The 13,619-nt window shown below is 48.8% G+C and overlaps 1 protein-coding gene across 1 annotated transcript in view; it reads right to left on the reverse strand.

Annotated features, from left to right (window-relative positions):
• Positions 1-11,785, reverse strand: part of SLC1A5 (solute carrier family 1 member 5) — a 38,174-nt gene extending 26,389 nt beyond the window's left edge. The window contains exon 1 of the mRNA XM_079985547.1: positions 10,876-11,785. Within this exon, the coding sequence (XP_079841673.1) occupies positions 10,876-11,408 (533 nt within the window). The 5' untranslated portion in view covers positions 11,409-11,785. The remainder of the gene's footprint in view (positions 1-10,875) is intronic.
• Positions 11,786-13,619: the final 1,834 nt, after the last annotated feature.

The raw sequence follows: 13,619 nt of genomic DNA on the forward strand, positions 1-13,619 counted from the left end.
CGTAAGTGACTGTTGAGGCCAATTCTGGACCCACACATCCTTCCACAGTGGGGACATGGGTTCCTGGGCAGGAGTTGATCACGGTGTGGATTTGCCAAGCGTGCCTTCCTCTTAGCACATTTCTCCCCTGCGTTCTGAGTTCGAGTGTCTTCAAAGTCCATGACACCTTTGGTAAAGGCTGTTCTCCAACTGGAGCACTCACAGGCCAGTGTTTCCCAGTTGTCGGTGTTTATACAGTACTACATTGTTTTAGATTTGCCTTGAGACAGTCTTTAAACCTCTTTTGTTGACCCCCAGCATTACGCTTTCCATAGAATCATAGTTGGAAGGGGTCCCAAGGATCATCTAGTCCAACCCCTTTCAATGCATGAATAAATGTCATAGCCATACTGTAAAACTGGGGTCCATGCAGCCCACAAGATAGCATCCCCCCCAATGTCTGTCAAGGCCTCTGTTCCCAGCCACCCCTGTTCATTTTCTTGTAACTGGGAGGTGGTTTTTATCCTAAATGTTTGAGGGTTCCCGTCTCCTTCTGCACCAGGAGGGGCAGTGTAAGGCTTTTGCCTTTTCTATTTTTCGGGGGGGGGGGGGTGTCAAAGCCTCACCAGGTATTCTTCTGTGCACAGGGTACAGTGATACCTCGGAAGTTGAACGGAATCCGTACCGGAAGTCCGTTCGGCTTCCAAAACGTTCGGGAACCAAGGCGCAGCTTCCGATTGGATGCAAGAAGCTCCTGCAGCCAAATGGAAGCCGCGACGGATCTTCAGGTTCCAAAGAACATTTGCAAACCAGAGCAATCACTTCCGGGTTTGCGACGTTCAGGAGCCAAAACATTCGACTGGCAAGGTGTTTGACTTCCGAGGTCCGAATGCATTCTGCAGTGCACATGTAAGCTTCTTAGACTTATATACAGTGGTACCTCGGGTTACATACGCTTCAGGTTACAGACTCCGCTAACCCAGAAATAGTGCTTCAGGTTAAGAACTTTGCTTCAGGATGAGAACAGAAATTGTGCTCCAGCGGCGCAGCGGCAGCAGGAGGCCCCATTAGCCAAAGTGGTGCTTCAGGTTAAGAACAGTTTCAGGTTAAGAACGGACCTCCGGAATGAATTAAGTACTTAACCTGAGGTACCGCTGTATGTCAGCCTGGGGCTCCCAGGATTTTGGACCCCCGATCTAAAAAATGTGTGTTCAACTAAGTTTTACTCAGAGTAGACGCATTTAAATTCATGAGCATGACTAAGTTAGGCCCATTCATTTCAATACATAGTAAGACTTGGCTGAATGCCACCTGTGGCTCTTGAGGATTTCCACCCACCCCTAATTCTCAGGAATTTGGAATTTTCCTTTTGCTCTCAGCCCAGAAATAAGTCATCTTTTTAGCCTAAACGAACTGTTCTTTAGCTTTTTTTGGGGGGGGGGAAACACACAAAAAACCCAACCTCATGACATCATCAAGGAAACTCAACACCCGGCGCATGTTGCATCAGATTTAGGAGGACAAAACCATCCTGGTCCCACCCCCTTTTCAGAACGAACCGAGTCAAAGAAACAGACGGTGCACAGAAATAACCGCACCTACTCCAAAAAGCATCGTTGCAAACTGTCTCTCCTTTCTATCGTGACAGTGCCCAAGTTCCATTATGAGCAGCCGAATTGCTGGAAGACCCTGCGCAAAATACCCCCTGCACAAAGCTCTCAGAATTAGCTCCTCTCCCCCACATCGTTTCAAAGCACCTTCCCTCTAATGGCAGATGTTTAAATGTCAGCTTTCATGACTCAAGATTCCATGCGACTCATAAACTACAGGCGCTTCTGACTCTGCGTGTAAAAATCATCGCCACCGCAAGGATCTCGTGGTAGTGAACTGTCTGCTTGGAAATAAGCAGAGAGGTTTATTCCCAGGGTTCATGAAGTTCAGCAATGTGTTCTCTGCCTATCTGTTTTCAAAAGAGCCTGATGGGCTGGAAAACCAATTTTTTTTTGGGGGGGGGGGGAGAGAAATGAGGGGTGATGACACATTGTGAACAACGCGAGGGAAATGGACCACTCTGCCTTTCTTGAATTCTCATGGTATTCAAGAACGATTTGCTGTTTGTCTAAAAAAACAAAACACAGTAGGCAAAGGACGCTAGATTTATTATCGTGTTCGCAGAAGGCCAGCCGAATCTCACAATTCTAAGAAGTGGAATAGCCTATCCTCCAATGACCACATGGCTATCTCCTGACTGTTTTTGTGAATGCCCAATGGGGGGCTCAAACCCACAACCCTGAGATTGACAGCCTCGTGCTCTACTGAATGAGGATTAGGGGGTGCATAAACTCAGCAAGAAGGGACACGGGTGGCACTGTGGGTTAAACCACAGAGCCTAGGACTTGCCGATCAGAAGGTCGGCGGTTCGAATCCCCGCGACGGGGTGAGCTCCCGTTGCTCGGTCCCTTCTCCTGCCAACCTAGCAGTTTGAAAGCACCTCAAAGTGCAAGTAGATAAATAGGTACCACTCCAGCGGGAAGGTAAACGGCGTTTCCGTGCGCTGCTCTGGTTTGCCAGAAGCGGCTTAGTCCTGCTGGCCACATGACCCGGAAGCTGTACGCCGGCTCCCTCGGCCAATAAAGTGAGATGAGCGCCACAACCCCAGAGTCGGCCATGACTGGACCTAACGGTCAGGGGTCCCTTGACCTTGACTAAACTCAGCAAGAAAAGGACTTGGGCCAATGGGGTTTTCAAAAGTCTAGTGAAATTCAAATGCAACAGCTGCAATCATGGCTTGAGCACCAGCACCCAGCCTCAGACTTGCCTGCTGCTCCCTGTTTCCCCAAATACACTTAATCCAATTTCGTGGTTTGGGAAGAGAGTTTGCTGCTTGCCTCCCAAATAGAAAACAGAGGCACAATTCGCCAGCTGGAGGCCGGCCGGCTGCTCAGAGCCACTGAAGGTTGCAAGTTCAAGGCTGTTGTGCAAGAGAAGCAGTGGGACATGCCTCTTTAGGGAAGTCCCAGAGCTCAGTGGGAGAGCAGAGAAATTAAATGCAAAAAGGTCCCAAGGTCAGTCTGTGCTATTTCCATGTAAGGATGGAGAGGGGGAAAGCCGCGACTCAGCAGAAGCAAGATGAACCAATGCCATGGTTCTGACTTGGAGGGCAAAGCACAGCGTGGTTCGCCAAATTTGGGTGTAACAGTACAGTTTTCCGGGAGAATTGCAGCTCCAGTTCTCTGGAATCAGCTTCTGGCTGAAATTAAGCAAACCCCAAGCATTCTTGCCTTTAGGCAGCAACCAAAAACTTATCTTCTTAAAGGGCCTTCCTTTGAGCGTGACTCAGCAACTTTTGTTGTGTGGTGACTCAGCAACTCTTAAACCGTGTGTGCATTCCATTTTCTGATACAGTCATACCTTGGGTTACAGATGCTTCAGGGTGTGTTTTTTCGGGTTACAAACCGGCAAAAACTGGAAGTACCGGAACGGGTTACTTCCGGATTTCGGCGGCCACGCATGTGCAGAAGCGCTAAATCACACTTTGCGCATGCGCAGAAGCACAACCCGCGCGTGCACAGAAGCGACACGGATCACGTTCGCAACCTGAGCGTCCACTGTCTTTACTGTATGCAAAAAAACCAAAACCCAAAATCATGACCCTTCCAGAGACATGGGGGGGAAAAGAGTTCTATCACAGTCTTCATCAACTTGTTGCTCTGCAAATGTTTTTGGGGTACAACTCCCATCGTTCTCAGCCAGCTGCACCAGAGGGCACTAGGCTGTGTTAGGATCTCCCAAAAGCATTCCTGTTCCCAGAAATGCCTGGAGAAACCCACCCCCTTCGCTGAGCGGTCTTCTCTGCCCCCGGAAAGATCCCATTTCTCTGCAGCCAGAGCCTTTACGTAACCACTGCCAGCTTGCTCCATCCGTCCACAATGGCTCGATTCAGAGTTGCTCAGCATTACCCCAGGTTCTGGAAGGTCACAGCAGAAAACTGGATTTCCACTGGTAGGTCACAGCGGAAAACTGGATTTCCACCCACAGCAGTAATCAGTCGATACGGCTCCACCCACAAACGGGGAGCCCCAGATTGAGGTCAACCTGAAAGACACCCTCTTTGTTTCCCCCAGAGTGGCAGAGGCAGAGGGCTAACCCGGCTCAAGCTCAATATCAGCATTAATAAAGCTCCCCTCCCATCTCTGCCTCGTATAGCGAGGGGTTTAGCTCTGCTGGAGCTCAAGCTTATCAAAAGCACAAGTGACAATTCTATTATTCTGCTTTATCGCCAGCTTAGACCAAAAGTGAACCCAAGGCCAAAGTAACTTTATTTGCAGAAATTTAACTCCATGCATCTCTTAACTCCGCCACTTCTGATGCAACGGACTACAGCCATACCTTGGAAGTCGAACGGAATCTGTTCCGGAAGTCCATTCGCCTTTCCAAAATGTTCGGAAACCAAAGTGCGGCTTCTGATTCACTGCAGGAAGCTCCTGCAACCAATCGGAAGCTGCAGAAGTTGTGTCAGACGTTCGGCTTCCCAAAATCGTTCGCAAACTGGAACAGTCACTTCCGGGTTTGCGGTGTTTGGAAGCCAAAACGTTTGAGAACTGCGGTGTTTGAAAACCAAAGTATGACTGCATCGGGGCTCCTCTTCTGGAAGCTCTTACAGGACAAGTTTCCAAATCTGATGGCGCCAAATTATTTTGAAAGAGCTGCAGCGTTCGAGCTCAGAAACAGCAGGGACTACGCAGAAATGGCAAAGCTGACAGGGAAATTAAGAGATCAAAATGATGAACATTTCGCAGAAGAATGGAGGCCTTTCTTGGACTATTAAAAAAAATACTATAGTCAAACGAAATCACGGTCAGGGTAGGAGATAGAAGCAACGGAAGCAGAATAACAAAACTGTAATAGAGAAACTTTGTGTAATAAAGATATAGTGCCATAGAAAAGGTTTGAGTAAGAACACTGCTTTTTTTTTAATAGTATTTATTCAAATTTTAAAGATTACAAAGAGAAAAAATGAGAAACAAAAAAAAAAGAAAAATAAAAAAGCAGAAAAAATACAAACAATTAAAAAAAAAAGATCAAACCTTTACATAACTTTCTTTCCTTTGCTTATTTCCTTGACCTCCTCACACCTCCCTTTTTTGTAGTTCAATTAGATGTTTCAGCAAATCCTTTCCAGCTTTGTTTTTATCCTAATAATTTATCTTAATATACTGTAATTCTTGTCTTTCACCAATTAAAAAATCAATTTTAACCTAATCCTTTATATCATTTCTGCTAAAACCACATTACTTCATTCCAACAACTTGAGTAAGAACACTGCTGAAGTGGGAGCGGGAAGTCAATTTACGAAACTATTTGATGTGAAAATGTTGAGGGGAACTTAATTTTAAAAAGTATTACAAAACAAAAACAAAAAAGGGGAGCAGAGCTTCCCCCATACAGAATTTTGGCAAAATTCTGAACAAAACTGTTTTTCTGGGCTTATCACCAGGGTGATGCAAGCAGCTGTTCCGGAGGGTGGACACACCAATCGGATTGTGGCCAATGTAACAATTGAAACTGCATGACCTCTCTGGTCTTAAGGCAAGGCGAAGTCAATAGCCTATTTGCAAGCAGGCAGGGCAACCGTCTTTATAAGATTGTCTCTCCTTCAACTGGAAATGGTCCAAATTGAAAAAGCTGGACATGGGTCACATCTTTGACTTGGCAAAGGTGAGCAAAGTCAGAGAGACTCCATCTAGGCAGGGAGAGGAAGCTACCCCACTTGTGTGTAATGCCAGGTAAGCTGATAAAAACAGGGGAACTCCCCCCCCCCCCAAGGCTTGTGCTTGCTAGAGCATCAGAAATGGATTACGTAGTGCAATTTTTTTTAGCGGGGAGAGAAGCACACACAGTAAAGAATGCAGTTGAGCTCCCACCCAGCCATCCTCAACCTGGTGCCCTCCAAATGTTGCTGGACTCCAATTGATGGGACTTGTAATACCCAGAGGGCACCAAGCTGGCAAAGGCAGAGTTAACATGTATCATATGCAGTGTTAGAAACTCAGATATATAAGCCAATGGCCAAACGGCACCTTAAACCTAGGTTACAGTCACCACAACCAAACATCTGGGCATCCTTCGTTTTTAAAAGACAATGGAATTTATTCTTATTCTATCTCCGTTTCTATGCTGCTTTATACTGTAAAGAACAGATCTCGAAGAGACTTGCAGCACATTGAAACGTCAAGCCAAACAATCCAGAACAAAACAAAAGCTTCGAGGGAAATATTTCAGATCCTTCTCTGTGTGACGGTTGGCTTTCCCCAGACCTTCACATGGTCGCAATGGGACCCGCGCCAGTCGCAAAACACGTCTGCCTAATTTCTAACACTGGTTGTATGTGGGAGCTGCGAAATGCTTCTGTGTTTGAGATCCTAAAGAGCTGCAACCAAGGTTAACTGGTAGCCACGGTACAATTTTATTAGATTTTCTCTCTTCGGCATTAAGACACTGCTTGCAGAGGCAGTAGCTCGACGCTATAGATCGCCCTGCTAACGCCTTTGTGCCTTCCAGATGTTTTGGATTCCAGCTCCCATCTGCCCCTGCCCAAAGGGCCAATGGTTGTGGAAAATGAGCTGAAATCCCATTATCCTGGAGGCAATTCAACCAATCCACATTCTCCTGCAACAGTCTAGTTTGTGGTAGTTGTTAAACACAGAGAGGGGGTTTTTTGGGGGGGTGAGGTGGAAGAAAGTAGGGGGCAAGGGTTACCAGAATACCAAATTTGGTAATGGGCAGGTATATAAAAAGGCTTCTATACCCCCACCCGGGGTGGGGAATGTTAAAACCCAGCCAGCCCTGAAATTAAAGATGCCCATCTAGAAGAGGGTAGAAATTATCTCTACGTGGCACCCACAACTCCAAGCTATGCGGAAAAAAGGTCTTGCAACAGATCCTGGACTGGGAGCATGTGTCTGGGCAGAGGAAGTGGGGGAACTGGTTCTTGCTATATCTTAGCTTTCCCCAGCTCCTTGGAACTTTGTGTCTCAGGGGCACAGCGCCTGGGCAAGTGCTTTGCTGTGGCAGGTGCCCAGAGGTTGCAACAGTGGGAGGAAAACTGGAAGAGAACAACCCAGAACAACCCACATGATCACAAAACATTGGGCCAACTATTGTGCATGCATCACATGGGGTGTCAGTTCCAGCTGGTAGGCTGGGCTGGGAGCAGGGGTCTCTACGCAAGTTCTCAAGTACTCTGTAGCCAAAAAAATCTGTTATATAAATACTGTATTAGCTAATGGTCTGAGTAACTACAACATTTTCTTGTAATTTATACATTTGTTGCTGCTCTGTTCTGTTTTCTACTGTTTCTTTTCTTCCTTTCTTCCTTTTTGTGTCTTATCTTACCCTGTCCGCATGTCATTATGTATTCTTTTATCTTTCAATAAAGAATATGAGATAAAAAATAAATCTATTTTATGCGTGGACGGGATGTTCCAGTGCTTCTAAGATCCAGGTCAGATAAAGAAAAACAAGGTGGTTCTCATAATTTTCTATCTGGGATGGTGACACAAACACACCAATATTGCAGCTCTTCAGGATCTCGGGCAGAAAACATCTTCATCACCTGATGCACGATTCTATTTTTAACCAGCGATACAAAGACTGAACTTGGGTCCTTTTGTGAAAGACTGTTCTATTCCATTGAGGATCCGTGCTTCCTTGAAACAATTCTAACCTGGCCTGTGTATGACCAGAATGAGGTGGTGGAACACACTGCAGCAATTGCACATTTATGGGGTTTCTTGTTGTTGTTAAATCCCTCTGCAACAGAAAGCCAGCCCAGTTGGCAGAGGCGCTGGACATGCCACAGCTACCTGCCAGGTTTCAATCTGCCAGGTTAATGTCGGCAAGCATCCCAGTAGATGCTCACCCCTCTGCCTGTCAGGTTCCCACAAGAGGAAATCTGTCTAGAGGACCCGTAGATTAGATTACAGCCTCGTATTATCTTTGCACAACTATCATTAAACCTGCGGAAATTAGCGCTGCATGGTTGCCACAGCAACCAGCAGCACAACTAGCATTGGGCAGCCGGGGGGGGGGGGAGCATTTTCAATAAAAGGCGAACTGCAGCCACAGCAACGTGGACCAGAATCACCTCCCCAGGGGAGACGCATTCAAAGATAGCACCGCTTCGGCAGAATGAGCCCAAGAGGGAAAGGCTTTTGGGTGATTGCTATTACTCCTAGGAGGCATGTAAACGGTCAATGGATCTTTGGACTAACCCCGCAAGGTACTCAGTACAAAGCTGGCATGCTCTGGGTTATGACATCTTCAGTCCACCAGCTCTCCTGACCTGCAGATGAGCAGCAGTGATGGACCAGGCACATTTTGCACCTGGCTTTCAACTACTTGCGACCAAGTGAAGATGCCTGGGTAGCAGGAGCAGTCACTATTAAGAAGAAGAGATCAGGAATATGCCAATATATACGTAGACTATCTCGGGATCAAGTGACTTTTCTTCTTTTAAGTTCTCGAAGGTCTTAACCCAGCTCAAGGTTGTCCTCTGAACTAGCCAGATGTTTAACTGAGAATCAACCACAGTCTGGCTTTCCTTGGAAAAATAAGACTCAAGAGCCGCCGAAAAATGGCAGCTAGACATTCCATTTTGGTGACTGTAACCTTGGTCTAAAGCACCTAGCTTATATATCCAAGTTCCTTTCTAACAGGAGCACCGTACGCTAAAAGAACAAGAATGGGGTCCACAAATACAAGGCCTGCATCTGTTGAAGACTACTAATCTAAGACCGCCATCCAGTTTTGCCGAAGTGGCCCATAATCAGAAATGGCGATTCGATACCTTCAAGTTCCTTTTCTAAGTGGGGCTGCCAGCCAATTGTGTTTTCTGCCACCAAATAAAACCGTGTACCAGCCGTCTCTTAAGCTGGTGCTACTCCAGATGTTTTGGACTACAACTCACTGTGCTGGTTGGGGCCTCAAAGGGAGTTGTAAATGAAAACATCTGGAGGGCATGACGGGAAGAGAAACCTGGCGCAAGGTCTCCACATCCCTCTGCTACAGAAGCAGCTGTTCCTTGCCACAGCCCTCTCTGCCCTGACAAAGTGTTTTTCACACCGCCCAGAGAAGGCCAGCCGGCCCACCACAACCACCCTGGATTCAGTAAGAAGATGCAGACGCCACCCTAATCCCGGCACATTCCAGGCCATTTTCGTCAGGAAGGATGACATTATTTCAAAAACTGCCAGGAAGGGAGCGGGAAAAGAGCCATGACAGAGCAGGATGACCATCTTAGAACATTCTGTACCCCCATCGGTGGAGGGGGGGGGGAGGACTCTACACCTTGTGACTAATGGCCTTTCTGGAAGGGCGTATTTTAGCCGGGATTGAGACATTTCGGCCCTTTTCTCTGGTTCTCTGGAGGGGGCAGGGGAGGGCTTTCCCGTTGGTTGGGAGAAATGCGATCCTCTTACACTGGATTATATTCCAGCTCATAAAGGCATGCGTGACATGGAGGGTGGAATAAACAGATCCAAGAAAATGCGAGAAGACAGAGAGGCAATGTTTGTCCTCGCATGACACACCATCCCAGGGTTTTTTAAAAAAAGAAGCATTCCAGGGCCATGTCCCACAAACAAGAGGGAGGAGACGCATGAACACATGCTCCTTCTGTTTCCACTAAAGTAATGCATATTTTGGCCAAGGGAATAGTTGGAACACAGTACCCCCCTTTTTTTTAACCGCCTGCCCTGCAAAGGAAGCACCTATTGCTTTAGGCAGGGATCTAAGGGTCACAGAAGCTCCCCCCCCACAGCACACCTCATATATGAGCCTCAAGGGGGTTGCTCTTCTCTCTCCCCAGTCTTTATCTGAGCAAGAATTTGTGCATTTTAAGCAATAAAGAGACAGTGCCCTGAACACATCCAAGTTACAAATTGCATAACTAGCTACCCACTGTAAGGTTTGATCGCTAAGTGCACGAGCTACTATATGGTCAAGATTTTATGGCTAGTGATTAACATGCAAAGGCCTTAAAAAAACCTTTGGTATTCACACGCCGGTCAGCCTGCAAAGCAACCACGACTATCCGCTTTCAGAATACACTACCCATGGGGCATGGCTTTCTCAGGAGGATCCGCCTAGCTGGCAGAAATGAACCGCCACATTAAGATGCAGTTAACTGCTCCTGCCACGTGTGGCTTTAACCCCAGGGTTCAGCCTTGATGGAGTTCCTCCTGGAGGGTGGGCAACAGCACTAACACTGGACAAACAGGAGTGCCTATGGGGAAGCGATATCCCGTTCCTCGCACTGGGTTTTACATCACTGCCTTCTGGCCATAGATGTACAGGTGATATTCCCTTTCAAATTAATTGCTCCTTTCCAGAGTTACATGACTGCTTTGTTTTGCTGAAATGTGCAATTGTACAAAGTATAAAACGCAATGCTAGCTATACTTTTAAAAATAACAGCAACAAGCTGTACATCTGGCCAGTGGCGTAGCGTGGGGGTGCAGGGGGGGCCGGCCGCACCGGGCACAACATCTGGGGGGGCGCTCGCACTCGCAGCTCTCTGCCCCTACCTGGCTCACTCACTCTCTCTCACTGCTGTGCAAATCCGATCCGAGCCGCCGGGTCGCCGCCCACTGTGGAGGGGGGTGCCAGGCGTGCGGGTTAGGGGGCACAAATTGCTTGCCTTGCCCCGGGTGCTGACAACCCACGCTACGCCACTGCATCTGGCTGTTAACCAGAAGGTTGCCGGATCGAGCCCAGCCAGGGGCGGTTGTGCGCAGGGCTCCTGTTTTGCGGGGGACCCCTTCCAACTCTACGATTCCAAGAGTGCCTCTGAGCATGTGACGCCTGCAGAAACCCGAATTCCCCTTCCCCGCTCACCTGATGAGGTCGAGGAAGGAGTCGACCACTTGCTTGGCCTCGGGCACGGCCGCCTCGTCACCGAAGAGCTTGGGGGCCGACGCCCCCTCTCCGGGCTTGATGATGAAGGCCAGGGCGACGCCGATGGAGGACGCCAGCAGGGTGGTGAGCAGGAAGAAGAGCATCGCCCAGCCGCCCAAGCGCCCCAAGGCAGCCGGGTCCAGGCTGGCGGCGCCCGCTACCAGGCTGCAGACCACCAGGGGCAAAATGATCATCTTCAGCAAGCGCAGCAGCAGCTCCCCCGGGAAGGAGAAGAGTAGGATGTCCACGCGGCTCAGCCCGCCGCCGGGCAGCTGCCGCACCCCGAGCCCCACCACCACGCCCGCCACCACCCCGGCCACCGTCAGCAGCACCAGCAGGTTGGCCCGCAGGCAGCCCCGCAGGCGGGACGCGCCCAGGCTGCTCTTGCCGCCGCCCTCGGGGACCTCCACTCCGACGTGCGCCGGAGCCCCGATGCTCCCGTTGGAGGCGCCGGGGAATTTCTCCGCCGCCATCGCGGAGCAATTAAAAGCACACACACACACAAAAATAAGAAAGGAGGGCGGAAATGGAAAGAGATCTGGTAAAAATGCACCAAATAAGGAGTTTCTTAAGGAAGAAGCTGCAGCTGCGGCCAAGTTCCCACGCGTAAAGGTCCCAAAATCAGGATGCGATTTGGCGCACAATGGAATAAGCGCCACGCGGAATCAGGTGGGTCAAGCGGGATCCAGTGGATTCCTCGTGCTGCTGCTGCTCCTGCTGCTTCAGTCTCCTCCCCAGGGAAGTTCCTTTAAACCACTGCCGGCTCCGATTTCCACGTGGCCGCCCTGATCCCCCGCTGAACGGACCCGGCTCCGCTCTCCGCCACGCGGGAAGTGCCGGGGGAGTGCCCATGCGGCTCTTCTCTTTTCGGGGAGGAGGACACGCCCCTTCTGGGCGGGGACGTGGGCGGTGGCTCCTGAAATTCGGAACCGGGTTGGCTGAAGGGGATGTACGTCATGAAGGGCGGGGCGCGATCGATATAAAGTGTTCCCTACCACGGGCGGCGGGGGGGAGAAAGGGGGCGGGGTCTCTTTGACGTCATGTTCTTCAGGAGGGGGAAAATGGGCGGGGATTGGTGGGGATGGGCGGCCCAATGAGCCTCTGACGAGGTTTCCCGCCCAACAGGCCTTTTGAGCTTCTTTTTACCTCAGGGCGAAGGGATGTTGCCTCAGCCGGCGGTTAGACCGCGCAAAAAAAGGAGGCCCCTCCCCGGAGCTCTGAGTTAATTAACTTAGGCTAACTAAATTAACTACCTGGCCTACCCACCCCGCATACCAGAAAGCCATTAATGTGAACAACAACATTTCCATAAACATATTTGTTATGTACTGAGTTGAATAGGATCCAAACTGCAACAGTCTGATTGGTCCTAGAACAATAGGATCCAAAAGGCAGCAGTCTGATTGGTCCTAGAACAATAGGATTCAGAATGCAGCAGTCTGATTGGTCCTAGAACAATGCAGCAGTATGATTGGTTGGCAGGAACCACCCAATCATGTTGCAGATTGAAGTGAATCCACAACCTGATTGGCTTACAGTAGAATTCCGGAATTAGCCAATCATGTGCAGCCCATTGTGTAAATAATGTATATAAAGCAGATACTTTGAGGGGTCATTCATTCATTCATTCCTCCTCACCACTATGAGCTGAATAAAGAGCATGAAATCACTTTGCGACTCTGAGTATATTTCAATATTATTCAAAGGGTGAGGGAAGCTCCCTCCTCCAGGGACAGGTTTATCAGTTGCACGTTTAGCATAAGGGCAGCCATGTTGGATCAGGCCAGAAACCTGCCTAGACCAGCATCCTGAGCCCACAGTGGCCAACCAGATGCGTGTGCAAAACCCATAAGCAGGACCTGAGTGCAACACTAACACTTCCTCGCTTGTAGTTCCCAGCAACTTGTATTCAGGGGTTTAATGCCTAGCTGTCATGGCTAGTAACTGTTATGTACTGAAGTTCTCGCCCTGGGCCAGCAGGGGGATACTGTAGATAGTTTTCACTCAGGTCCACATATGCAAATAAGGGATTGAAAGTGACATTCAGTGATTGGATAGTTACAGAAAGTGGTTACTGTTGCGTTGTAGTTGGAGCTCTATATAAGCAGGCTGGCTGCTTATATAGCAGTTCTGTTCTGGCCTATGAATAAACAGCTGTTTGAAGAATCACTGTGTCGTCTGATATGTTCAACCACAACTTAACAGTAAGCATTGCGGATGGGATATAAATGTAATAAATAAAAACAATATCATAGCAAGGATTTTGTATACTGATTTTCCAGCCTCTCCGGTATGCAGAGAGTCCAACAAGCGAGTTGGAAAAGCAGCTCACCGGAAATTATTGAAACTTTGTCTAGTGGCAGTACTAGCCCACCCACAGATTTTGTGAACTACAACTCCCATCGTTCCTGACTGCTGGCCATGCAAGCTGCACCAAACCCTGCAGAAGTTAGAGAAGAGCCAGACAGGCTGACGTAGGAGAGCCGCCATGCGGATGAGGTCACCCTGGGTAGGATCCTCAGGGCAGAGCGAAGCTGTGGAATAGCCATCAATGCCAGCAGTCAGGAATGATGGGAATTGTAGTCCCAAAGCAGCCGGATACCCTGTGGGAAGTGGGTCCTAAAACCTTTAATCCCGCTCCTTAAAATGCAATCTGAACAAAACGGCTGAAGCAGCAAAGAGTT

This window comes from Podarcis cretensis, assembly GCF_951804945.1.
Source record: "Podarcis cretensis genome assembly, chromosome: 8".
Classification (NCBI taxonomy): domain Eukaryota; kingdom Metazoa; phylum Chordata; class Lepidosauria; order Squamata; family Lacertidae; genus Podarcis; species Podarcis cretensis.